At 56.8% G+C, this 25,223-nt stretch overlaps 7 protein-coding genes across 7 annotated transcripts; all 7 read right to left on the bottom strand.

The window, feature by feature from the left end:
• Positions 1 to 448: 448 nt before the first annotated feature.
• Positions 449 to 1,810, bottom strand: JKF63_02067 (uncharacterized protein; the record flags this gene model as incomplete). The annotated part of the gene is made up of 1 exon (XM_067898110.1): positions 449 to 1,810. The coding sequence occupies one exon, from the start codon at positions 1,808 to 1,810 to the stop codon at positions 449 to 451; it is 1,362 nt and encodes a 453-aa protein (XP_067754267.1).
• A 1,109-nt stretch (positions 1,811 to 2,919) lies between these two features.
• On the bottom strand, positions 2,920 to 9,270 carry JKF63_02068 (uncharacterized protein; the record flags this gene model as incomplete). Its single annotated transcript, XM_067898111.1, has 1 exon — positions 2,920 to 9,270. The coding sequence occupies one exon, from the start codon at positions 9,268 to 9,270 to the stop codon at positions 2,920 to 2,922; it is 6,351 nt and encodes a 2,116-aa protein (XP_067754268.1).
• Positions 9,271 to 11,587: 2,317 nt separating this feature from the next.
• Positions 11,588 to 11,941, bottom strand: JKF63_02069 (uncharacterized protein; the record flags this gene model as incomplete). The annotated part of the gene is made up of 1 exon (XM_067898112.1): positions 11,588 to 11,941. The coding sequence occupies one exon, from the start codon at positions 11,939 to 11,941 to the stop codon at positions 11,588 to 11,590; it is 354 nt and encodes a 117-aa protein (XP_067754269.1).
• Positions 11,942 to 14,225: 2,284 nt separating this feature from the next.
• On the bottom strand, positions 14,226 to 15,959 carry JKF63_02070 (uncharacterized protein; the record flags this gene model as incomplete). The annotated part of the gene is made up of 1 exon (XM_067898113.1): positions 14,226 to 15,959. One exon carries the CDS (start codon positions 15,957 to 15,959, stop codon positions 14,226 to 14,228), a length of 1,734 nt encoding a protein of 577 aa, XP_067754270.1.
• A 902-nt stretch (positions 15,960 to 16,861) lies between these two features.
• Positions 16,862 to 18,079, bottom strand: JKF63_02071 (uncharacterized protein; the record flags this gene model as incomplete). Its single annotated transcript, XM_067898114.1, has 1 exon — positions 16,862 to 18,079. One exon carries the CDS (start codon positions 18,077 to 18,079, stop codon positions 16,862 to 16,864), a length of 1,218 nt encoding a protein of 405 aa, XP_067754271.1.
• Positions 18,080 to 19,005: 926 nt separating this feature from the next.
• JKF63_02072 (uncharacterized protein) lies at positions 19,006 to 21,030 on the bottom strand (the record flags this gene model as incomplete). The annotated part of the gene is made up of 1 exon (XM_067898115.1): positions 19,006 to 21,030. One exon carries the CDS (start codon positions 21,028 to 21,030, stop codon positions 19,006 to 19,008), a length of 2,025 nt encoding a protein of 674 aa, XP_067754272.1.
• Positions 21,031 to 22,501: 1,471 nt separating this feature from the next.
• On the bottom strand, positions 22,502 to 25,129 carry JKF63_02073 (uncharacterized protein; the record flags this gene model as incomplete). The annotated part of the gene is made up of 1 exon (XM_067898116.1): positions 22,502 to 25,129. The coding sequence occupies one exon, from the start codon at positions 25,127 to 25,129 to the stop codon at positions 22,502 to 22,504; it is 2,628 nt and encodes an 875-aa protein (XP_067754273.1).
• Between the last annotated feature and the right edge of the window lie 94 nt (positions 25,130 to 25,223).

Raw genomic sequence — 25,223 nt, forward strand, 5'->3', positions numbered from 1 at the left:
ACACACACACAGACATCACAGCAAGGCGCCAACTCCGTCACCTCAGCGCGGCCTCGGCCTCACTCTCGGCCCGCACTCGCTTCGCGGGTCGCCCTTCACAGCAGCTCGCATTACGCACAGCGCCACGCGGGGCGTGGCCTCGCTGTGACACTCGGGCTACCCGCAAGTCGGCAATGAGGCCACCGAAGAGGTGGAGACGCCAGGGCCACGATGACACACCCTCCTGCCCGCCACGTGCGCCCTGCACACGTGACCACCCTGTCGCACGTCGTGGAGGGGGGGGAGGAGGCGGTGTATGACCCTCTGTCGCCACCCGACGCTGTTCGAGATTGGCAAGGGGGGCATACACAGGAACAGAAGTATGAAAACTGCGAAGATTCAGAAAAGGTTTGGGGAAGGCAGGGGTGGTGCAGGGCGGCCGCAGTGCAGCAGGACGCCATGACGCGCGTCATGAGCGTGTGGCAGCCGCGGATGTAGTTGCCGCGGCGCCACAAGAAGACTCCCGCACCTCGCGCACGATCCTGAAAGCACCCGGCGCACCGCGCGTCGTCACGGACGTCGACGAGGGCGAGAACTTCACTCGACCCTCTGCGTTCAGCTGAGTGTTGTCACACACCTCTGTGGGCAGGCCTGTTGGTAGCGAGTTTGAGAGACCCACCGTGCTTGAGGAGGCCGCTGCACTGCGATCTGCGGCGCACTCCTGGAAGACGGAGCTGGCCCGCGATACGTCCTTGACAGCTTTCACTTCAGGTATCCAATGCCGCGTGGTCCGCTCGATCATATCAACCAGGGTTGACTTACTACTCTTGCATGTGCGGCAAGCCCCAAGCAGTTCGACGTGCAGGTCGCCCACTACGGGGTCAAAGCTCACGAAGCGGAGGTCGCCGCCGTCCTCTTGAAGCTGCGGTCTAATTGTGGTGCCCACTAGCTCCTTGATCATGAGCACCACCTCCGAGTCGCCTTCCTCTGGGACGGTGTCAGCGTGGGGGTTGGGGGCGGTGGGATCAACGTGAGAATTGCCGCTGCTGATGTGGTCCGTGAGCAGTGCACTCACGTGAAACTTGAGCTCTGACCAATCCGACGAAGAAATCATATCCTGCAAGACAGCCTCGTCCAATTGCCCGTCCTGCAAAGACGAAGAGACCGAAAACCCGCCCATGTCGAACGACTCGTCTGACGACGAGGATGATAATGGAATAGAAGTGGTGTTGCAGCCGCGCAGTGGGGCTACTGCCTCACTGTCCGTGTCGCCCTCCTCTTTCAAAACATCAGAGGCGTGCTGCTGCAGCGCCTGTGAGCGTGTCGCTGCGGCCGCCTCGTCGATAACGTTGCTCTGATGCGCCCCTCGAAACTTCATGGCGAAGTAGCGCGCTGCTGCCTCCGTGTCCGCCACTTCCACGCGCTTCACTGTCACAAAAGATCGGCCCACTGTAACCTCCTCCACCATCGGCAGGGCTTCGAGAAGTGTGTGAGCAAGGGGAGATAAGTAACTGTTTGAGCTGTCAAACATCATCGTGTGCGTCTCGGGCGGCAGAAAGTCTATCCCATCGACATAAAACTTATAGCACGTGTCATTGGGCGTGGGTTGGAAACGTACGAACACACTCCGCTGAGGGGCGCGGCAGCAGCAGGAAATCAGGGACAAACACGAGTTTCTTTGGTGAGATGCCAAGCCTCTCCGCCAAGTTGTTGACGTCACAGAAGTCAAGGCCATTAGAGAGATGTCGAGGACACCGATTCTCATGGAAGTAGCCGATGCTCGCCTGAGGAGTCCTTCAGACCGCCGCAGAGCCCAGATGCGCGTTTGCATCTCACCTCTGGTGGCTACCCCCCCCCCTGGCTGTATCTCGTCTTGCTATTGGTACAGGTGCCGATTACGTGACACTTTTTCTGGTCCTCAACGTGACGGTGGGGGATATTCGTTGCTGTGCTGTGTGTGTGTGTGTGTGTGTGTGTCAAATGCAAACGGGAGTGGACGAACAAGTTCAACGATGGAGGAGGTAGACAAATGTTTGCACATCAATCAGACGAAGCGGATGCACCTAGCCCAACGATCCCTTAGAACAGGAGTGTGTGTGTTGGGGGGGGGGCCACGGACACAGCGCGACAACGACGCGCCTTGACCCTACAAAAAGCTGTAGCGCAGCCACCATCACTGAGTAGAATCCACACGGAGTTTCTGAAAAGTCATCCTTCCACACCGCCCACCCACACCACTTTCGCCCACCATCTGTGATGGCATTCACGACGCACTGAGTGAAGACATAGTGAATGCTCGAGATCCCAAATGCCGCTGGCATCCGTCGTGGGGCTCGACGAATCGCGTGTGTTTTACCTCGATTCCCTCCATCCCCCCCCTCCCCCGGAGCCTGAGGGGATTAAGCAAATCTTCTCTCGGCAGCGATGCGCGTGTCTGTGTGAACAATATGCGTGATTTATCCAGAATACAAAAGCGGGGGGAGGAGGGGAAAGGGGGAGGGAAACAGTCGTCATGGCTCAGAGAGTGAGGGGGGGGGGAGGGGGGGGGAGGTAGAACCTTCGCAGGCATCTAGCACATCCGAATTTCTCAAATTCTCCCGTTATAGATGTGCTTGGTTCACCTAAACGTCGTGCTTTAACCCAGAATGGCAAAGAAGTGCGGCAGTAAGGTGAAGAGTACTGGCAGAGCGCTGAGATGAGGCCGTCTATTCCAGGCTTCTGTCAAGTCTCTCCCCTCCCCCCTCCCTCCCCCCGAAAAAAAAAAAACTTCCACCCCCCACCCCACCCCCTCATGGTCATAAACGCCCGCCATCTCAGGAGCGGTCGCCTCTCTTTGCCACACCGCGCCTTCCTCCTTTCCCCTCCCGACCACGCCACCACCAAACATCTCACCACACTTTACTCGTTGCAGCCTCTCACTCTCCTCCCTTTAATGGTACTCTACTCGGCAAACTGTTGCCGCTGCATCTGCGCCTCCTCAGTTGCCTCCGCCACGAGGCGAGGCATTAGCGTGTCCAGTTCCGTGTTAAGGGCCGTCTGCATCTCCAGTGCATGCCGCAACTTCACAGCCCAGTTGTCCAGCACCACCTGATAGGCATCCCGCCAGGCCTTCTCCTGCGATTGTTGTCTGGCCCTCAGCGCCTCGTACTGTGCAGAGTACACAGCGTAGTCAGACTTCTCCATTGCTCTCCCGCTGCTGATCTCCAGCGCCTCCTTCCTCACCAGTAGTTCGCATTTCTTGCTAGCGATGGTCAACTCGCGGAGAAGCTCGCTCTGGGCCTCATCGGAGAGGAGATGGCGTGGGAGATCTGCTCCCCTCGCCCCGACATCTTCCTCCTCGTTGCCATCATTCGTATCGGTGCCGCTGTGTGAACGTTGTGCCGTCGTGTTATGATCCCCTTGGGTGTGGTCTACCGGTGGTGTGGCCAGCAGCTCGTGGCCGAACCTTTTCGCAACTTTGTTGTAGAGCCCCACGCACCCAGCGCACGCCGTCTCCTCGAGCACGTACGGGACATCGCCAGTCACCCCAGTCTGCTCAGCCTTTTCTTCTTCGGCGTTGCGCCGACGGCTAGACAATTGCGCTGTGACAGAATGGCATGCGACGATCGAACGGGTGCCGCAGCGCGTGCACAAGACCGAGACAGGTGAGCGACACAGCCCCGTCGGTTCCCCGCACCTACGCTCCTGGAAATGATGGAAAAAGGCGTGCTGCACTACCTGATTGCCATCCGTCCCGCTCACCACTCGTTGACCACACGTTAACTCAGTCAGACCAGAGTAGGCGCATGGCGCACACGACGCACCACAGACACGGTGGCATGCATGGCCGCAGGGCAGCCTTGCACAGCAGGGATAGGGGCACGACGCGTGAGGATTATCGCCCTCCATCAAGCTGCCGCTCTCCTCAATGTGTGCCGAACCGATGCGGTGCTGCGCGTGACATGGTCTCAAACACGCATGCGAAAAATTGGGGCACGCATCGTACACCTGCAGGCAAAGCGAGAGGCACTCGGTGGGTCCATGCACCTTGACAGTCACATACTCCTGCTTTGCGTCCTCATCCTCCTCGTCACCCTCCGGCGACAGCGCTGCGGCAGCCTCGGCATCGTCGTGCTCTTGCACGACGGCGATACGACGGCACTTGAAGTGGTCAGGACACACCATCGCCAGCACGCTGGCTCCTACCTCATCAGGAAGCCAATAACCGCGATGGTCCTTTGGCGTCAGCAAGCGCCGCTGGTGCTGCACTAGAGACTCGGCTTTGGTGAACAACGGGATGCAAGCGAACAGCTCGCGACTGCCGATGAGAAACACACCATGGCGCACTCGCCGGAGCAGCCGCCAGAGCCACCACTGCAAACGCGTCACGAAGAGCGACGCCGATCCATCAGATGACTCTGCCCAAAGCTTACGCCAATGATGCTGCCGCACGTCTGGCCGATTAGCACCACCGTTGACATCGGGACTAGAAGAGCCGCTGCGACTCTTATGCAGCGCGCCGATCACGACCTCGAGCAGGCCAGAGAGGCACACAATGCCCACTTCGGCTTCGCACTCCGACTCTTCAAGGCTGGTGTAGGGCATGGCTGTGGTCGTTACTGACGACGTCGTTGTCGCAATCGACGCTGGTGAGACGACCTCGTTGCCGGCATCCTCGAGTGACTCCTTCCACACTCGCACCGACTGCCGCAGAAAATGAGGAGAGCGCGCCAGCGCAGAGGTCGAAAGAGCCGCCGAGATCGTCTCTGCCTCAGCCGCAGTACTCGTGTAGATACCGAAAGATGTTTGCGCGGGTTGCGTTGTCTTCGTTGACGCGGGGTCTTGACACGCAGGGTGGTAACTGGAGAGATACTCCATAAGAAACACCGTTGCAGCAGCATCAGCAGCAACGCAGTTGACCATTGAAGCGCCATGGCACCACACCTCCACTGCACTGTACGAAGCCAGCCCGGGAAAGGCAGGGGGTGGTGAAGCGGTGTCGTTGCCTTCCACAAGCGGCTCCGACGATGCACGGGCCTCTTCGTCTTGCTGAGAGCCATCGCCGTCGCCATTTGCGTGCTCTTCTGTGGCCGCGGACAGCAGCCGGGCGTCCTCGATAGTGTAGCGCAGCAGGGCCTGCACCTCCGCACGGCGGCATCGCAACGAGTCCTGTAGGACTGTTGTAGTGAGGCTACTAGTGCGCTTTAGCTCCGTACACAGTGACCTCAGCAATGCGAGCACGATGCGCTCATGTGACCGACGACGCTCCTGAAAGGCTGGTACCTCAGAGGTGAGGGAATAGACGAAACTCGAGACCGGCGTCAGCATCGCAAAAACTCCGTCCTGCACCGCATCGATGTCATCGACGCACATATGCGACGGTTGCCAGCACCAAAGGTACGGCAGCAGCAGCCCCTGCGTCAACTCCGTCGGAGTGCTGGTAATGAGGGTATGTCGTGTGCTCTGCGAGGTGGCAGCGACGCCCCAGACCAGATCCAAAAACATTTGAAAAATTGACCTGACAGATTCGTGTACGGCCGCGTGGATGTGCTGCGCGAGCTCACCCTGCTTCTCAAGGTAGACGCTGTGCCACCCCTCCAGCTGCTCCTTCGACAAAGAGGATAGACGCGTGGTAGCTGGCATTGTAACAGGTGCATAGCGCCCCTCCGGGGCAGCAGTCAGCGATTCCCACGTCGCAGAAGCGACATCGTCCTGAGCTGAGGCAGAGCCAAGGTTGAGAGACCTAGTCACATCGCTCTCCGGCCAGAAGTCGGACACAACAAACTCAGCCCATGTTCGCGCAGGGGAAGAGGACGCACTTGCATATGCCGCCACATCGGCCGCATCACGCGCAGACAGAGTTAACGAGAGCAGTGGCGCTGCCACTGACGCTGCAGTGCGGCACTGGCCGCTCCACAAACCGGTGACTTCAAGGCGGCGTAGCTCGATGTTCAGCTGCGCTGTGAGCGGCGCGTTTAGAGACCGCGCGTGAGACTCCCTCACCAACTCTGCGAGAGAAGTTATCTCGCTCAGCTTCCATGCCGATAAAGCATTTCGTGGGCTGTTGTGCCTCCCCCTCTCGTGCTCCTCGTCTGTATGCCCTTTGCTAGAGTCGAACAGAAACTGGGCGACTGCGGCCGGCACGGCGGACGTGGCGACCGCGGGGCGCAGCAGCAGCGGTGTGGAGCAGTACAGGAACCCCTCGTTGAGTTGCTGATACAGCCGACGAGCCTCTGCGGCGACGAGACTCACCTCATCTAACATATCATGCCCGGCGCCTTCACCCGCAGGAGTGGAGAAGAGCTCCGCCGGAGAAGCACGACGCAGCGCAGTAGTAGCCTGCTTGACAGACGCCATCGCACGCCTGAGGCCTCCTTGCAGGTTGCGCTGCTGCTCCTGTCGCGCGGCCGCGTGCAGCTTGCCTCGCACCAGCGCCGAGGCGTATAGAATGGCAGTTTTGCCACTGCCGGTGCACCCGTCGACCGCTCTCACTGATACAGAGGTGCCACAGCCCCCTTGCACCGCGGTGCAGGCGCGGTTGCTGCCAACGCCAGTACCGGCGGTGAGGGAGTGAAGGGCCTCCACCTGCGCCGAGGAGAACCCGACTGCGTCGTTGACCGAAGCTAGAAGAGCCTGTAACGAAGTAGACGTTGCATTGCCCGAACTCTTTCCAGTCACGCTAGAAGACGAGGCGGCATCAACTGTGCTGCCAGTGCCAGACAGCAGAGCAGAAACTGAAGGAGTGAGGGACGACACGTAACGCTGCATCGGAACGGAGCCATCGGTGAAGTGCTCGGTCCAGAGACCCAACACCGCGTCCGCACCGAACGGACGGCCTGCACTGCTGATGCCACCACGAGTCGCCGCGGTATTCGCGCGTCCTTTACTGTTCACGCCAGCCTCCGCTTGTCGCACACTAACGGACAAGGCGTGAAGGCGTCGTAGGCAATCCAGGTACGCCAAGGCTGGTGTGCCAGCAGGAAGGAGTCGCTCTTGCGGTGCGGCGGCCGTTGCCGAAAGCAACGCTGCGCGCCGACGTCGAGAGCCGCGTCTCTGATTCCCCGCTGCCTCTGCCCCCAACACAATCCACGCCTGCGCCTCCCCATCCTCTGCGGCGGCGGCGCTCGTAAGAACAAAGTCCGTCAGCATATCCCCATCGCGCAGCACGTGGGCTCTCACGCGCGAGAAGGCAGTGGAAACGCTGCTGTCTTTTTCCCTGGACGAGCTGCCGGATTTCAAATGGGTGAGCACCAATGGGAAGAGAATCCACTGATCGTTGAGATGCACCATGACATAAGCAAAGAGAGAAGCATCCTCGTCAGATACTCGAGCTGACTGCAGAGCTGACATCAGTGTCTTCATCTCGTCTTGATGCCGCTTCTCACGCGACCCTCGCACGCACAAGTCTACCGGCAGACCAAAGGCAGCGTAGTGCTGCAGCTCTGCCAGCGAGTATTCTGCCAGCCCGCCAGAGCGAGGGCGCACAGCCTCCACATCGCTCACACGCACCGCTATGACGTCATCGAGACGACTTCTGCTCAGCTCCGCCGCCCCGCCAGACAACTTGATCACACGCCGAGCTGCACGAGCGGTACTGCCGTAGAGTTCAGCATAGGCTGCCAAAGCAGTGCTGCGGAGAAACTGCAGGACCTCATGGCCTAGGTACGGGTTGTAGGTACGCCGCAGAGCCGTCAACTGCTCAGTCACCGTGCGATCCTGTAAGTGTTTCCCATCCTGGATTTGTTGCAGGACGGGGGGAACAAGGAGCTCAGCGAGAGTATCCGTCACACTGTCGATGGCAGCGCCGCGGCTGGCATCGAGGTGGGCGTGTGAGCGTCGCGCATCGTCCTCCAGCTGCAGCCAGCGCACTACCTCCTTAAAGACACCGGTGGCGGCCACCGCTTCCAGAACTTCGGGGAACGCCTCCTCCGACCCGCTTACATCCATCGCAGTTCCTTTGCTGCGCCCGCTCTGGGACTGCTGGAGCCACGCGTGGGAAAGACGAGCAAGAACCAGCTCGAAGCCGTTGCAAGCCTGTCGGGCACTGCGTCGCACCTCAATCGTAGCGAGAGAGGTGTCCATCGACACAGAAGCGCTATCGCTCGCGTACTGTAACCCTAGCAGCAAGCAGGAGTGAAGCGTGTGGGTCATCAGCTGCCGGGTAGACGCAACAGGATCTGTGGCTAGCAACTGCACCACCACCTGCGAAGCTCCGTCCACGTACAGTGGAGACGAAAGGAAGAGATAGACCAACCGCTGGCAGAGCCGCGGCAAGCGCATGGCCGACTCCACGTGTAGAAACACTGCGAGGAGGGTGCGCAGTGCAAATCCGATGGTGCGCCGCAGTCGGTCAAGCGTTCCAGTGTCGGCACCGCGCATGGCGTCCGGTTTGAGGCATAGCAGCAAGGGCAGCTGAAGCGCTCGCCGCCAGCCCTCACGGTCAGCGTTGCCTCCTACGCTTGGCGGCGACGACGACGCTGCTGCTGCTTCAATGAAGGCCAGCTGCGTGAGACCTGGGGGCTGCTGCAGCAGAGCCACCAGCCAGCGCACCACGACTGCTATGCTCCCTTCAACTGCCTCACGCCAGAGGTCGAGATCCGAGGCGGTGAAGAGGGACATGTTGTATGTCACGAATTCCTGGTGCGTCGCCAAAGCCGCACCGCACACCCGGCCGTTTTCGCTCGCGATGCCGGACGCCTCGGCAACATTTGTTGGCGGACATCTCGGCTGGCAACGAATGAGCAACAAATCACCGGGATGGGCGACAGCAGCGTCCCCAATCTCCTCTGGCTGCGCAGCAGATGCCCTGTCAGCGTCCGCGACGTCCATAAGCAATGGTGAGGTGCTGGCTGCCTCACTCCCTGGGTTTGACAGTTGCGGAGCTGCGAGCACCAGCGTGCGGCCGTCGTTGGCAACCAGCTCCACGGTGAGCAAGCGCAGGATCGACCCCTCTTCACTGCAGTGCAGAAGCTGCTGATACACCAACTCCTTTGTGAAGCCTCCCAAACAGATAGCAACGTCATCTTCCAGCAGCGTCGCAACGTCAACCGACGTCACTGAGCTGGTAGTCACAGACGAGGTCTGAGTTGTGGACGCAAGGGTGACGTTGGTGGCACCAAGCAGCCTCGACAGGAGTGCCGCCCGTTCCGCCTCCAGTGATCCACTTCGCCGAGAGGTGATACCAAAGATGACCTCGAAGTACAACGCGCAGGAGGAGGACGATGAGGTGGCAGCGACAGAAGCAACGGCGGGGGCATCATGCACCTCTATGCGTGCGGAAACCACATCCTCCTCCTGCCGGGAACGCTTCATTGCTGAGATAGGGGCGAAAGGAGACACACTACGGGACGGTCACCCTCGTTCTCCCCCCGGTTGTTTGCCTTTGCACTTCAAAGACGAGTGAGGACGATGGACGGCCCCAGGCGGCACACGAATAAAAGTGCACAAATGGCGACACACCAGGCACGACACTCTATGACTGACGTCAATGTGCGAGAAAGACAAAACCGCTAGACACACTTCTCTATGGTGAAACCGACCACACACACACACCTCTTTGCCACTGTAGGCGAGCGGGGGTGAGCGAGGTGTTCACCTTGTGTGTCAAGTACGCTCAGTGAAGCGGCCAGAGCGAAAGAACTGAGAGAAAACGCTTGAGACGCAATCGCACAGGGAACTTGATCGCAAAAGTTGACCTAGAAAAGAAAGGAAGGAAGGGGGGGGGGGCGTGTGCACTGGCCAGGAGGAGAAACAAACAGAGATCGTCGATGTTGCTTCAAAAACAGTCAATATGCCAAAATGAGAACAGGTGCCCATACCCAAAGGCGTGGAGACCCAATCTGAGATGAGAGAAGTGCGCAGAGTACAGAGTGCACATTTGTAGGGATGTGTGCGTGTGTGCATTAAAAGAGGTGTAGAAACGACACAAAAAAAAAGAGTGGTGTAAGGAGATGGAGAGTGCCCAGCGCAAGCGGTGAAGCCGTGGTGGTGCCGAGAGAACCATGCGCCGTATCAGCAATCCTCGGAGCCGTGCGACGTCAAAAACATTGGTATACAGTGAAACTGGGGCTATTGCGGAGTGTCAGCAATATGTCCCCCAAAGACGTAATGCGTGTGCCGTTGTACGTGCTTTGTTGTTGTGCGCTGACGAGGAGTACACGGATGGTGAAAAGATGCAAGGATAAGCAGGGGGGATTCGAATCCGCCATCTCACCCCCCCCGAAAAATCTCCAAAGCCTCTGTGGGTTCTTTCCGGTAGAAAGAAAAGGAGAGAAGACCACCGCCAGCACGACTAGTTATCTTCCCAGCCGTGGGCGTACCTGTGTGTGCGGATACGATAAGAAAGCGCATGAGGAAGAGAAGGCTCAACACTTCTCGGTGAGTCAAGTGCAGCCTGTGCCTCGCAACGGATGCTTCGACGCACGAATCCTGCAATCATCATTTTTGAGAAATGACAGGAATCAGCGGAGAGGTGTCAATCCACTTCAGCTCATACGACTCTCAAGAAGAAAACACATTGCCTTGCATGTATGTATTCGGCGACTGAACGCGTGAACCGCCCCCCCCCCACTCCCCATACGCCACACTCGCTTACACCACCCAGGCCTGCCTCTTCACAGCCCCATTGTGTGGGGCCGCGCGGCCCTACACACACACACACACATCACAGCAAGGCGCCGACTCCGTCACTTCAGCGCGGCCTCGGCCTCACTCTCGGCCCGCACTCGCTTCGCGGGTCGCCCTTCACAGCAGCTCGCATTACGCACAGCGCCACGCGGGGCGTGGCCTCGCTGTGACACTCGGGCTACCCGCAAGTCGGCAATGAGGCCACCGAAGAGGTGGAGACGCCAGGGCCACGATGACACACCCTCCTGCCCGCCACGTGCGCCCTGCACACGTGGCCACCCTGTCGCACGTCGTGGAGGGGGGGGGGGGGGGGGGGAGGAGGCGGTGTATGACCCTCTGTCGCCACCCGACGTTGTTCGAGATTGGCAAGGGGGGATAGGGGCTGCTCGGCTTCGCCGCAGTGTGGTTGCTTGAATGGCGATACCCCCCCCCCCCGCACTGAGGTGTGCCTCTTCACCTATCAACGCGCCATCCGGGCAGAGCGGTGCTTGCAGAGCAGTACCCACTGATGGGGAGGGGGGGGGGGGGGGGAGAGGTCCGGGTAGGAATGCTGAAAGCAAGACGGAGAGAACCTGTCGACACGAGCGACCGTCCAAACGCCTCTCCGCAGTTGTAAAGCGCTGGTGGGCCACCACTTCCTCCATACGGAACATCTCCTACAATTCCACAAGGGGGTGTGATGAACCGGCCCAGGCCCACAGCAAACATCACTTAGAGCACCAGCAGCAACAACAGGGATAGAGCCCGGAAGCGCGTTGAAGGGAGTAAAATATTTCACGCACGCACGCGTTCTCTTGTGAATCTCCTCACTGTCTCTGAATTCTCGTCACTCGTACAGGCATACGATTATATAGAGAGAGACTCGGACGGCACAGCCCCCTCGTATCAACCTGTTGTTTGGGGACTTCGTTCGTAACTAGGCAAGAGTGTGAAGTCTCTGTGCATGCGTCGTTGACGCAGGTATCCTCCAATGCACCAGCTGCGCTGCATAGGGTCTCTCCCTCTACCGCCTCACCCCCACTTTGGGCTGCGATGGGAACCCAGCACTCTCAAGATGATTCTTTAGCATTGCCTCGCGGCGGATGCAAAACGCTTTCCGCGTGCAAGCCCGGCACCCAGGATTTCCCTGGAGGAGATGAGCGTTAGGACAGCACCGAGTACACAGTTGACGACCGCACCAATCGCAGTTGGTACTCCGGCAGAACCACCCAAAGTACTCGCCGCAATCCTCGCAAAGGTCACGGTCGTGGGGACGGTCTTCCTCCGGGGCTGGTGTGTACTCAATAGGTGGAATGACTGCCTTTACATCATCTGGGACCTCCTCATGGGTGCGCAGTGGATTAAGCGATTGACCCATCCTAAGAAGGAGAGGGCGTTAAGGGGGCTAAAAGGAGCACGTTCGACTAAGCAACATGAAAAGAGAGGCGGGGGAGGGGGGGGGGGGGGAATCGAGACAAAAATCCTTGTTGAGTCCGCGTGTGAGCTAAAGCCGGTCGTGGCGTATGGTCAGAAAAGCAGTTACGCAGTGTGAGCAGTGGATTGGTTTGTTTTGTGAATCGTGTGGATGTGTGCTGATTGTTGGCGAAAAAAAAAATAGCATATGGAACGATCAGCAAAGAGGGGGGGGTGAGGGAAAAACAATATATATGAACACACAAAGGAAGATGCAAGAGAATGTCAAAGAAGCGTGAAGCAGTAGAGACTGAGAACCGGAAGCAAAAAGATCAAAGAAATTTGCTGCACTGCAGAGAGACCACGCGATATCAGAGGACGCAAGTCGTTCCTTTCTGATCTCCGTTTTTGTTTTCCCACAGGGTATGTGAAAAAAAAAGTATATTCGATGCTTGCTCTTTTCCCTCCCCCCCCCCTCTCCTCCATTGCTCAATATTAGTGTGTGTGTGGACACGACACTGCATGGGGAAGAAGGGCCTTGTCAACACAGACACGCAGCTCCCTCACACACACAGGGTCGTGGGAAAGAGAGGACGGCAGAACCAGTGCCCGTCGCAATACCACAAAATGGAAGAGAGCACTCGATATCCCTTCCATCAGTTTATACACACACACACACACACACACACATCAGGAGGGAGGGGGGGGAAATGGCAAACACCGTCTTAGTGGCCGTGTGGCATTATTTGTCGAACGAGTTAGGGACTCTTTTCAAAGGATGACCCCATCAGCCACGGTGCGTGTTTGCGTTGATCCAGTTGAGCATAAACATCTCTCTCTCTCTTTTTGGGGGGAGGGGTCGTTGTAGCCGTTGCTTTTGTTTACTCGGTGTCATTATGTCTCCTCTCCTCCTCACTCAGTGGATGGCCGGGGGGAGGAGGGGGGGGGACAGACACGTTCTTCACCTTGCCACCGCGCTTTGCGTCCCCCACCCACCCACCCCCCCCTTACGTCTCATCAATCCAGAAGAAACCGAACTCCGTGACCAACGCGGGTTTGACCTCTTTGACATCACCAGTCACCCCCCACTGCCTTCTCAGCCACACACACCCCACTCGGCTGTTGTCACGCTATTTTATGTTCCAAGAAAAATGCTCATCACTGCCCAGCGGTCTCCTCGCGTACAAAGCCTCTCCTCGCGCTTTGTGGATGCCTAGCGCCATAGAAAAAAAAAAGTGTATTTATGTATATACTTACGCACTTACACACATACACATATATGAACCGACCGAAGTGCAGCGACCGCACGAGCAACAGATCGGCAAATCGGTGCACAGTCAATGAAGCATTGAGCACAAGACTCACTGAAAGTCACATCCGTTACCCCCTCGCTTGAAAGACCCCCTCTCTCTGCGACGATTAAAGGGGGGGGAGGGGGGGGAGCTGCTGAGAAACCGCGTGAAAGTTGCATAGTTTTACAGAGCAATGTTGTCTCCCTCACACACACACACGCGGGCGGAGTCAAAGGAAAAGAACCACTTTCTAAACGTGTGATTCCCAATCACGATCGAATCAAGCTGTGTACCCCTAAAACTACAACTTGTCTACCCCACACCCTGTTGCACCGCAGCGCCAGGTCTTCGTCTAGGACGAGCCGTCTGCCCTCAAATCGTGGCATGTGGCTAACGGGCCCTTCCAGTCCTTGCTGGCCTCCCTCGGATACGCGCCGCACTATCGGCACCAGACAGAATTAAATGGCAAACATGCTTCGAAGCACACCAGCTGACTTTAGGGCCCTGCTCAAGAGCTGGTTGAATCTGTCTCTCGGACAGCAGCGAGTGAGAAAGGCGTATGCTGCAAGAGCACCAAGAACAAGTGAGTCACTTCTCAAGCCAATGCCTCCTCAGACGCTGTGCTCTGCCGACATAGCGTGCCTCCTCTCCTACAGTCCCCTGAAGCCACTGCATTCTGTCAGGCGGTGGTATGGAGACCGATCTCATTAGAGTCGGGTAGACTCGCCAACGTTGGTCAGAGTGCTCTCATCGTGTTTCCGGGTCCTCTGTTTTAGCAGCCTACCCGATCGCATCTTGGAATCCGGCACGTTCTGTATGCATGTACTCGCGGGGGGGAGTGAATGGTGAAGAGTAAGCCCAGCCCGCAAAATAAGTCCTACCTGTGAAACTGGAACTTGCAACATGGAAAAGCGAAACAAAGATAAAGGCAACGTACAGCTCCCCTCGATGCACGCGTCAATGTGCGCCCGGCGCCTCCACTCGCACCATCTTCTTGGAGGTGCCCTCCTTCGGTAATGAGCCCGTCTGACCGTCCTCGTCGTCAGCGCTTTCCTTATCACTGTCGCCCTCATCGTTGTTGTGCCGACGCTTCTGGGGATTTACGGCCTCGTAGCGCCACAAAGCACACAAATCGAGTGCCTCCAGCTCAGATAACACATTAGCCTCGGTTCCGGCTGCTTCTCCTTTCCCTACGGCAGCGGGTCCGCACATCACAGCCCGGATACGCTCCTCTAGGTATGGCATCTGAAAGGGCAGCTGCTGCACCTGAGCTTGAACGTTAGTGTCCGAGATGGACGCTTCAGTCGACGCCCCTGTCACAGACGACGCCGTGTCACGCAGCCGTATAAACGAGACACGGCCGTTGCGCTTTAGCACAAAGGCAGTGGCGTCGTCGCTGCCCACCATGGCTGCTGGCCTGGCGTCGAGCGACGTTCGGGTCGCGGAAGCCACTGCCGGACGAATGGTGTGGGTGACCGTGTGGCTGTAGATGGGCACAAAGAAGACGTCGGTGCACCCTTCATATGCCACGAGGACCCCGCACGGGTAGTCGCTCGAGTGACGCGGGTAGCCAAAGCTATCCATGTCGCCTCTGAGCACTGTCACCCCGAGGACCGGACCAAAGTTTTCGGGCTGGCCACCCGCGGCGCAAGGATGGAAGGTGCTGATGAGGCTGAACGTCTCGGTGTCGCTCTGAATCGGAACGTCGTTCTTGGCAGCCCAAAAGTGCACATCACCGCCGTGCGTGCCAGTCACGTAGTACGAGTACGGGGCGTTGGGAGCCTGGTTGTGCTCGTTGACGGGGACGGTACTGTGGGGGTGGGAGGAGCCGCTCACCACGGCAACCTCCACGTAGGGGATCTCTGAGACGCACGTAACGGCTGACTGCACGGTGCCCCGCGTCCACAGAAACTGCTCTATAACGTACGACTCGGGGAACCGGCTGACGCGCACGTGGTTTTCCCTATCGCAAGTAAAGAGGCGCCGGCATGCCACAGCGCTGCGCTCCTCGGAGGCCGCTACCGGCTCAATTCGCGGCACGGGCGCCGTGAGGTAAAGTGTGGAGATGATGCTAAAGTGCTGCAGCAGAAATTTAGCCGGTGTCGTTGCATCCCCATCAACCTCGATGGTGTGCGACGGTGACCAGCTCAAGCGAATGCGATAAACTTCACCAAACTTGTCGGCAAACAAAATTGTCCCCTCCGAGCATGTGGCCAGCGAGGTGATACGCTTCGTGTGCGGTCCGTACTGATACGATGGCTTCCAGTAATCTGCCTCGGCCAACTGTTTCCTCTTGGCCGACGCTGACTGCACACTCACTGTGGACTTGCTGTGCACCTCGTCGTCCACGAAGCCTGCGGTGTCCATGCCCCCCTTTACGTTGTCATCGTCCGAAGAGTTCTGGATTGCGTTCGGGTTATTCTCCCTCCAGGATGACACGTTGTACACATTAATGAGCTTGCCGTCCCCAGCGCTCACCACACAGAGAGGGCCGTTGGGAATTTGGAGGAATGCCACCGCCCGCACAATCTGACCGTCATCGACGACGACAGAGTTGTGCGGCGACGGGGTTGCGTCGTCGTCAAGGGGATACCGGCCAACGATGAATCTCGATCCGAACCCCAGGACTACAGCCTTTCGGGGTAAAGTTGCCACACTTAGCGAGGGTTCGTCACCCAAGTGAGGCGGCATTGTACTGACTGAAGTGCGGAGACCCTTTCGTTGCTTTGAAGAGTGAGCCTCGCGTGTGTATGATGGGCTGCTATTTTGCGTGTGTGTGTGTGTGTGTGTGTTAGCGTCTGTTTGTGAGCGTACTCGTCATCGGCGAGGAGGTGGGGGAGAAGAGAGAGGAGCAACAACAGTGACAACACCTTGTACACATTACCCCGCTTTTTCCCCCTCCTGTTGGGATTTGTGCGCCTGCGTGTGTCTGTGTGTGGTGGAGTGTGTGCGTGGGGGGGGGGTCCTTCGAGGAATTTTCCCCCACTTAATACACATTCGGTGCGTTGGAGGAGGAGAGCACTGGAAACCCAACTGGAAGACATATGCATGGATGAGTTCGCAGCCCCCATGAAACGCAGAAGGGGGAAGGAAAACGGACGAAGCGCATACGAAGAAAAACTGCGGAAGCAGATCTCCACTTCAATCGTAGCGATCGCGGGGTCGCATCGGATACGCGACTTCAGAACACTATTAAAGCATTCACTGCATCACAACCTCGATAGTCCTTTCCGGAGCATTCGCCTTGGCCTTCATCTCCCTCCCCTCCCCCAAAAGCTTTCTCGATCTAATGAACTAGTGCCCCCTGTGCGTTCTTGCCTCTGTACCACAGCCTGTGGCGTTGTCTTCCCTCCCTTTCAAATCTAACTTTTCTTCGAACATATCGAACCATTGGTGTCGATATCGCACAATCGACACAAAGAATGAGCAATTGCTTTAAGGGCGTTGAAAAAAGCGACACGGTGTTTTGAGAAGTTGGTCGACAGAGCCCTACCCTTGCACACCTTTGGGGGAGGGGGTGTGACGCCGCTCTACATGCCTCCCTCTCTGCCTCTGTGAATGAGCAAGTACGTGTCTGGACAGACTACACCAGCTCAGCATTCCTTTTTACCGTTGATAAACTGCGCGAGTTCAACCACCAGTTGGTCGTCCATCCGCTCATCCTCGACTTTACGGAACTGTTGCTGCAGCTTCGCCGCCTCGTGCTCATGCAGCTGCCGCTGTATGCGATCCACATACATGCGAGATGCCACTGAGCGAGAGCCAGACATGACATAACCCAGTTTCTCTGCGGCTGCAATCTCCTCTGCAGTTTGCCCCACCTCGCCACGGCGTGGGGCTCGCTTGAACTGGCTGAGAAACTCTGCTCGAGTCATCTGCGACGGGTGCTTGGCAGCAATCGCATCGGCGCTGTCAGCAACGCCTGGCATAGCGTCAGTATTGCCACTGCCACGCTCGTCTGCGTCTGCTGAGGTTCGTGGTGCAGTGCGGCCTGGCAGCTGAATCGTGAAATCCTCCTCCTCCTCCCCCTCACTGTGACCGTTGTCGCCGCGGGATTCGTGGCCTCGCGACCGCTGCTGCTGACTCACCTGAGAAGACGCATCAGCGAATCGAATTCGCTTTCGGTCCACGTCAAGTTGGCCCCCAGTCTCGTCCGGCTGGCGCTGCCTTGCAGGCCCAGCGGCGACTACAACAGGAGCGTGCTCGACAAGATCACGATGCTGGGTCCTAGCCTTGGCTACAAGCCTCGCTAAAGCGCTCTTCGGTGCTACAGGAATGCGCACAGTCGCGTCAGGCCCTTCCCCGCGGTTGACCTTCTGTGGTGGCTCACAGGACACCTCAGGAGGATGTGTATCGGCTGAAGAAAGCGAAGTCGATGTGAGTTTAGGACTGGTTACTGACATCTCGACACCGGTCACTGTAGCCGGAGGAGAGCTGGCAGAACTTTCCTGTGCATTGTCGACAGCGGAGACTTGTCGGTAGGGGTACCCGGTGGCGTGGAGAACACCAGAGATGTAATCGCGTACCTTATCAGCACGCTTCACTGTTATTTCCTCAGCCTCACTTCGAGCCCAAGCACTCTGCCCGCCTTTTTCCTCCGTCGGTGACACAGCGTCACTACGGGGTCGGCGTCGACGCTGTTCACGGCGGTGGCGCAGCTGGATAGAGTTGGACTGCCAAAGCCAGAATCCCTGCATGCTGTATGCGTTCTCTTCGAGGCTACGACACATCATCTGTTCCACAACATCCCCAGGGGGGAAATCTGTAGGTGAGGTGGCCGCATTGGACAGTGCCCAAATACCGCTGCTCATGATGCGCTCTTGATAAACACAGAGGGGAAGCCTTTCGAGGCAGTGCAAGGCTGGCGGAGCAGTGGTCACACACAAATTCAGAACAACACTGTTGGTAAACACAGAGAAAGAGAGAAAATAAGACCCTGCAAAGAGCGGAGGGGGGGGGTGAGATCAGAGGGGAAAAAAGAATATATATATATGGTGAAAGACACCCACGCCTCGGGACGACGAAGGCGCCAATCCGATGAAAAATGAAAGGTCCGCGGCACACGACAAATGAGCGCGCGTGGGGGGGGGGGGAGCGTTGGCGTGTTTGGAAGTGGACAGGAGAGCCAACCAGGAATTGTAAACTAAAAGATGAGATGCGGCGAAAGGGAAAGAGCGAAGAGAGAACAAGCAATATGATAATCGAAAGGGAAACACTGGCCACAGGAAAAAGAGCAGGCTCCCTCGTCACGGCGCGCAAGCGGTGCGATGTGGTGGTGAACTTGCAGTCGAGGCGTGCACGCCTGCGAAATTAAACCCTCCCTTTCCTCAGCCCCCAACGGCGCAGAAGAAAAAAAAGAGAGGAACGCAAGAGGAGCACACGAAAGTCACGGGTAGATGACGATAGATGAGCTTGTGTGCTCCTGGTGTGTGTGTTTTTTTTTTTTACTTGGAAGAAGGAAAGGGACGATTGTCCGTCGGCTGCACAAGGCAAAGTGGTACAGGTGATACCAATGCTGCAGACGGTGACACGTTACCCACCACCACCCGACGCACTCAGGGGTGGGAGTGAAGGCATTGGCAGCAGCTAGTCCCATCTTCCAGAAGACGACAAGAAGGGGAAGATGGGTGCAGCCAGAACGAAAAAAACTAAAGCAAACATCTTGGCAAAGTACGGCGACTCGCTTCATCAAACACAAGAACGCATCCGCGTGTGTCTGCGCTGCGGAGACCATCCCTTAATGCGCCTCAGGGACCCCCCCCGTCTCACCCTGTCCCTCGCCGACCGTCCCCGGGGTGTTCACCGGCGCCGCCTGGGTGACGGCGGGTGCAGCGGCACCTACTAGCAAGGCGCGTCGCAGCGTGTCAGAAACGCGCAAGCCCTCGATAAACTCAAGCATCTCCTCCTGTGACAAACGCACCACAGGCCTCGTGCTGATATCTGTCGGCACCCTCGCCACCTCGCCTGACACCTCGGCGGAGGCGGCGCTGCGCTTCACCCCCGTCTTTGTACCGGCTGTTATCTTTTTTTGCGGATCAGCGGACGTAGAGGTGGTTTCCTCGTGTACTGGAGCTGAGACCGTCGTCGAGTCGCGACTGCGCTTCGCGCCAGCGACTCGCTTCTTTCCATCCGGCGCGCACTCCACGGTGCTACCATCATTCATCGCGTTGACGTGACCAGTGTCATCGGTAATGCCTGAGGTGAAGCCCTGCCCTTCAGCCAGCCTAGTACTTACCTCAGCCGTCAGCAGCGACGGATCTACGAAAGGAGCACGCACTACCGTCGGCAAGGGATGACAAGCTAACATATTCTTGACCGGACGCATCTTCTTCTTCTGTACGGTGATTCGGCCGTTCTCGAGTACCAAATGATCATCATCGTTGATCCATGTGCGAGTGGTGCTGACCGCACTGGGCAGACGAACTGCTGATGTGAGCTCAGGGGTGAGAGCATCCCTGTCAGCGGTTACCGCGCGGTTAGGGGGCTCCGCCTCACTGTTGGCTGCATCGGCCTTTTCCATATCTTGTGATGCCTCCTCTTTCGCCTTGTCGCGATCCATGTTGTCGCGTGGCTCGCTGTTGCTACGACTGCTCCACCCAGAGGAGACACTCCAGCCATCACCGTTGATGCGACGGCTCTGCGCCCCTCGGCTGGCGGAGAGCGGAAGGCCATCGTGAGCAACATGGACAGGGGCCGTAGCAGCTGCCCCTATCCCGATAGAGAGTGGTGTAGAGGCCTCGCAATCGATTAGAGCCCCAGATCCACAGCGCACCTCCACTTCCTCGTTGCGGAACACTTGGAGTGGAAGTGGCTTTGTGCACAAGGAAGCCATCAATTCCTCCCTCTCATCGGAGGAGAAAGTGTACGCAACACAGCTCCTGTCGAACATAGCGTGACCCGGGGGGCCATAGGCTTCGATCGAAAGCAATGAGGGGGGTGGAATCGTTTCCAACACGAGCGACTGCTGCTCAGCTGATGCCGCTGAAGGGGACGGCTGGATCAAACGCAGGCGGTGTGTAGTAGTTGAGCCGCCACCGTTAATAGTGTTGGGTGAGGAGACACTTTTCACCGGAAGGGTTGCGTGTGACACAGAAGGGGGGCTCAACATGAAACTTAACCGGTCTTGAAATAAGTTGGGCGCACCACGGTTGCTCGTTCCTTGCACATGAACCTCACCACTGGCTGATAAAATCCCACCGTCCACCTCGGGCAAAACGTGACGAAGCGCTGCGGCCACGTCCGGGAACGAACCACGAATGCAAGGCTCCGAGAACTCCGCAGCAAATCTCACCTCCTCTAATTCTGCCGCCGCTGTTTGAGCTTCACTGTGGTGAAGCCAGCGAAAACTTTGGTCGTTCCTCGAGGGCTCACCGTCATTGGGTGCCTCGGCCCTCCAGGCACTTCTATGCACCGCCAACGCGGCAGTACACATGTTCCGCGCATCCTCATATATTATAGACGTCGATGATGCCTCATCAGACGGTGCGCCAGGTGCAACTGTGGTAAGAGGCAGCGGGCCACTATTGTGCGACTCTACCAGCGGCCGTTGTGCAAAAAGTGGTGCGGCCATCACACGACCCGCAACGTCTGGCAACTGATTTGCGAGTTGCAAAAGGCTCTCCATATCCGCCGCGCCATCAGCGGGTACTCCGCCACGAGGAGGGTTGCCGCCCCTCTTGCGAAACGCTGAGGCCGTCTCCATGATGTGGAGTATTCGTGGGGCAGTCCACGGCGTCAAGACATCGCTCACTCCATTTAGCATTCTTCGGGTGAGGAAGGGGAGAGAGAGACGTACACAGTTACGACCACACGACAGCACGCACCTTAAGGTTACCCTTTGCTCTCTGATCGAATGGGGTAGAGAGAGAGGGGGAGGGGGGGAACAGGAAAAAGTGACAGTTTGTGGCCACAAAAGGAGACCGCAGTAGGAACTACACGACGCAGCGGGATGTGGCTACAAATGTCATGCAGTACGGTAACCTGCCCTACGATTAGCGCAAGTGCGGAGTCACCAATCCTGATATTGTATCTTGTTTGGGAGCGGGTTACAGTGCTATCCTCTGTTTCCACTGCCCACCCAAACCAACCCACCCCCACCCCAATCTGCACTCCGGAAGCCGGCAAGAAGAAAGAAAACGTGTGATGCTGTCAGTAAAAAATTGGGGGGAACCCGACGGAGCGGTGGTTACCAAACCATTATAACAATAACGGAAAGTACCCCCACCCCCCCCTTTTTTCCGTTTTGTGGGAAGGGAATAGGTTCTATAAATCATGCAATGTATTGGAGCATTACAAAGGCAAGGAAAGCAGAAGACTTTGGCGTGAAGAGTACAGACAGTGCCTCGAAACCTTCGAAGATGTGAATCGCCTCTCCATGCGTATGCATGCACGCACGCACACGTTCATGTGGATACGAATGGAGCCTTGGAAACGGCACACGTTGCACCACAGAGCAGCGTCGGCTGGGCTCATGTGGAAAATGGCGGGAAGGGAGAAGGGGGCGAGAGGGGAGAGACCAGCACTGCGTAGAGAGCGCTGCACACTGACGCCCTGCGTCGATGAAGTGAGTAAAGAATGAACCTTCTACACGCATCAATCTCTCTTTATTTTCGTTGGGGGAAGCTGCATACACGACGACGAGACGCGTTTTTTTTTTTTTGGGGGGGGAGGGGGTCTCTCCGTGTGTTCGAGTGTGTTTCCTGGGCCTCTTGCCACCTCGTGAAAGATAACTCCAAGCCCTGCTTTTGCTCCTCTGTCTCCCCCCCCCTTGCATGAGAAAGGGAAAAGGATTTGTAAAAACATATTTCCGGGAGACCCGGCAAAAGGACCGTGAACATCGTTTCTTCTATAGAAGGGTCAGTGCAGTGGCGGAACTATACATATGCACCCTCACCGAAGGGGGGGGGGGAGCAGAAAAGTACGGTGCCCGAAAGTCTTCGGGAGCCGTGAAAAAAACGACAACGAAAAAAAAGACATCTGAAGTCAGAGGAATATTGAACAGGGAAAATTAGCGAATGCAATGTCCACTGAGCAGCAGCTTTTAGAGAGACTTGTATATTTGGCGACTTTCTTTGCATGTGTTCCTCGAAGCATTCGACCGACGGAGTCGCTCTCTCTTTGTTGACTACAAAAAGCGAATGACTGAACAACAGACCTGCTGCGGGTTGGTTAGAATGCCTCTCCAGAAAAGGCCTCACCTTTTCTGTGAACCCTCTCCTCGACAGGAAGCTCTGTCAGACGCTTCTCATGAGGTCTTGGAAGGACGAAGCCAAGCTGGGGAATCGCTCTGACAACTCCTCCATGATACCTACCATCGCCTGGCGTCCCTCATCCAGCCGCGCCGCCTCCGTCGCAGACTCCTCTGGGTAGCAGGAGAGCCGATACGTGCCCGCCTCGCCATCTCGCAACCGCTGGAAGTTGTTCTGCCGCAGTCGCTTCTCATCCTCAGCACGATCGCGCTCTCTCTTAGCAGCAATGATTTGACCTTGCAAATCTTCGATCTGGGCCTCAAGATCCCTTATCTCGTGCTGGGTGCGGTCCACGTTGGCTGCGGTACGATCCATCTCTGCCATGCTCTCCTTGATTAGTTTCTCCTTCTTGCGCGACTCCTGCCGCTTCGCATTCAACTCCTTGAAGAGGCGCGTGTTCTCCTTCTCCACAGCTAGCCGAGTCGGACCATGCTTGTTTTTTTCAGACGCCATCTGGATTGCTTTGCCTTTTGTCCGAATGATTTCACGGTGGTCTATCATCTTCTGCATCTCCTCAATCAAGAACTTCTGCTCGCGCTGCAGCTTCGACATGCGCTGCTCCATATACAGAATCTCTTTTTTCATCTTTTCGATCTCGGCGCAGCCAATGGTTGGGTCAAGTGCCATCTCTGTCTCCCGCGCCACTTGCAGCTTTCGCTCCCAGAACATGATGTCCCGCTCGCAGGCGAGGATCTGTTCAATGATGTCCGACTTATTCTGACGTATATCATCCACTTTCTTCTCAAGCTGAATGGCTTCACGCTTCCTCTCTTCAAGTCGCCGAACCAGGTCATTCTCGAGGAGGAACACGTCATCAGAAGCAGTCCGCTGCGCGCCGTTGTTCTGACTGAGCAGTGTATTAACCCGCTTCATTTCGAGGTGCATCGCGTTCGACTTGTTCTGCAATTTTGCAATCTGCTGCCTCCCTTCACCGATATTGGAGAGTAAGCGGTCCTTTTTCTGCGCCAAGATGGTCGCCTTTGTCTGAGCGTCGAGAATGACCTCGTTGATATTGTTCATGGTGCTCTTGTAGTTGACCAGCTCAGTCTGCAGTCGGATCCACTCCTGCTGGAGGGACTCGTTCTCGCTAGACTTGGAGGCAATGGCCCTAGTGAGACTGTTGATTGTTGCTTCGAGCGGTCCAACATGCTCACCTTCCATATCGTTGTGCGCTGCTATAATACGCTCGTACTGGTGATTAAGCTGGTCAAGCTGATTTTGCTTGCGATCGATTTCGTCGTTTCGACGCCGGATGTCGACCTGCATCTTTTCTATCATAGTACTACGCGACTGTAGCTCCTTCTCGAGTTCCTCCAGGGTGGTTGCTAGCGTTTCATTGTACGCCTTTGACTGTAGCGTATCCACGCGAATTCGCGCCAACTCGTTCTCCATCTGAGTCACCTGTTGCTCCTTTGCACGAATCGAGTCCTTAATTTTTCGGATGTCATGCAGAGCCCCTTGGCTCTCCTGCTTCAACGTGGTCTCCTTGCTCAGATGCACCAAAACCTCGTTTTCCATGTCAACGATGGCTTTAGCATGCTTGGCAATCTGCTTTTCTACCTCCGATAGCTCAAAAGACTTATCTTTTATCTTCTGCTCGACAGCCTTGCGCTCTTGGACTGAGCTTGCGATGCTTTTTTCTAAAAGTGCATACGCTTTAGTGATACTCTCCTTCTTTTCGAGAAGTCCTTCCATCTGCTTTTCCAATATGACGATATCGTTGTCAATACGGGACATGAACTCTGTGAGCTTGGCATTCTCTGTCTGAGTTAAAGCAATGTCACGACGGTATCCAGTGATCTCGTTCTCCAGCACGAGGAGGTCACTTTTCTGCTGCTGGAGAGCCTCTTCAGCCTTCCGCACCGCATCTTGTCGCCGCTGCATACCAATAAGAGAGCTCCGCCACTGCTGAACGAGCTGCTGTTTCTCCATAACAATGGCCTCCATCTCCGATGTGACATCCGCCAACGTTTCACGAGCCCGCTTGGTTTCTTCACGCTGGCTGCCTATCTGCTCGTCTAGCATCGCACTCTCGTTCTCTAGCGTCTTGATGCGTTCCTGCATGGAGAGAATCAACGCGTCTTGTCGCAGTTTCGCCTTCTCCAAGTTAGTGATGTCATCCTCAGTTTTGTGGGCAGCGCGACGCTCGAGCGCCACCTCATCCTTCAGCTCCTGATTGAAACGCTCCACTTTCATCAGAGTCTCTGTCAGCTTCTCCAGTTCGTCGTGGTAGCGGGTATACTGCTTCTGCATCTGATTAACCTTATTCTGTGCGGTTTCTGCCGCAGCAGCCAGCTCCTCGCGCGACCGCAGCTTTTCTTCGTGTTGCTGCTGGATTGTTGCGTGTCTATCATGATAGCCCTCCAGAGTTTTCTGCAGCATTGCCAAATGCTGCTGCGCATTGTAAAGGTCCACGCCGCAGCTTTCACGCTCTTTTTCTACACTTGATAACTCATTGCTCGTCTCATGAATCTGCTGTGTTAGCTCCAGTAGGTGTTTGCGCAGCTGCTCTTCAATGCGACGCTGCACGGGTGCGAGAATATCTGATTCGGGGTCCATCTCAGAAACATCGCTGTCGCTTTCATAAGCGACGCTCTCGTTTGGGGACGGCATTTTTTCCGTCTGCTTTCACCTTCTTGTGCCACTTGGATAGCTTTCTCTTGGGAAGGAAAAAAACACACACAACAGCCAAATAGGGTAACTTTCA

Source organism: Porcisia hertigi, chromosome 33 (genome assembly GCF_017918235.1).
Source record: "Porcisia hertigi strain C119 chromosome 33, whole genome shotgun sequence".
Classification (NCBI taxonomy): Eukaryota; Euglenozoa; class Kinetoplastea; order Trypanosomatida; family Trypanosomatidae; genus Porcisia; species Porcisia hertigi.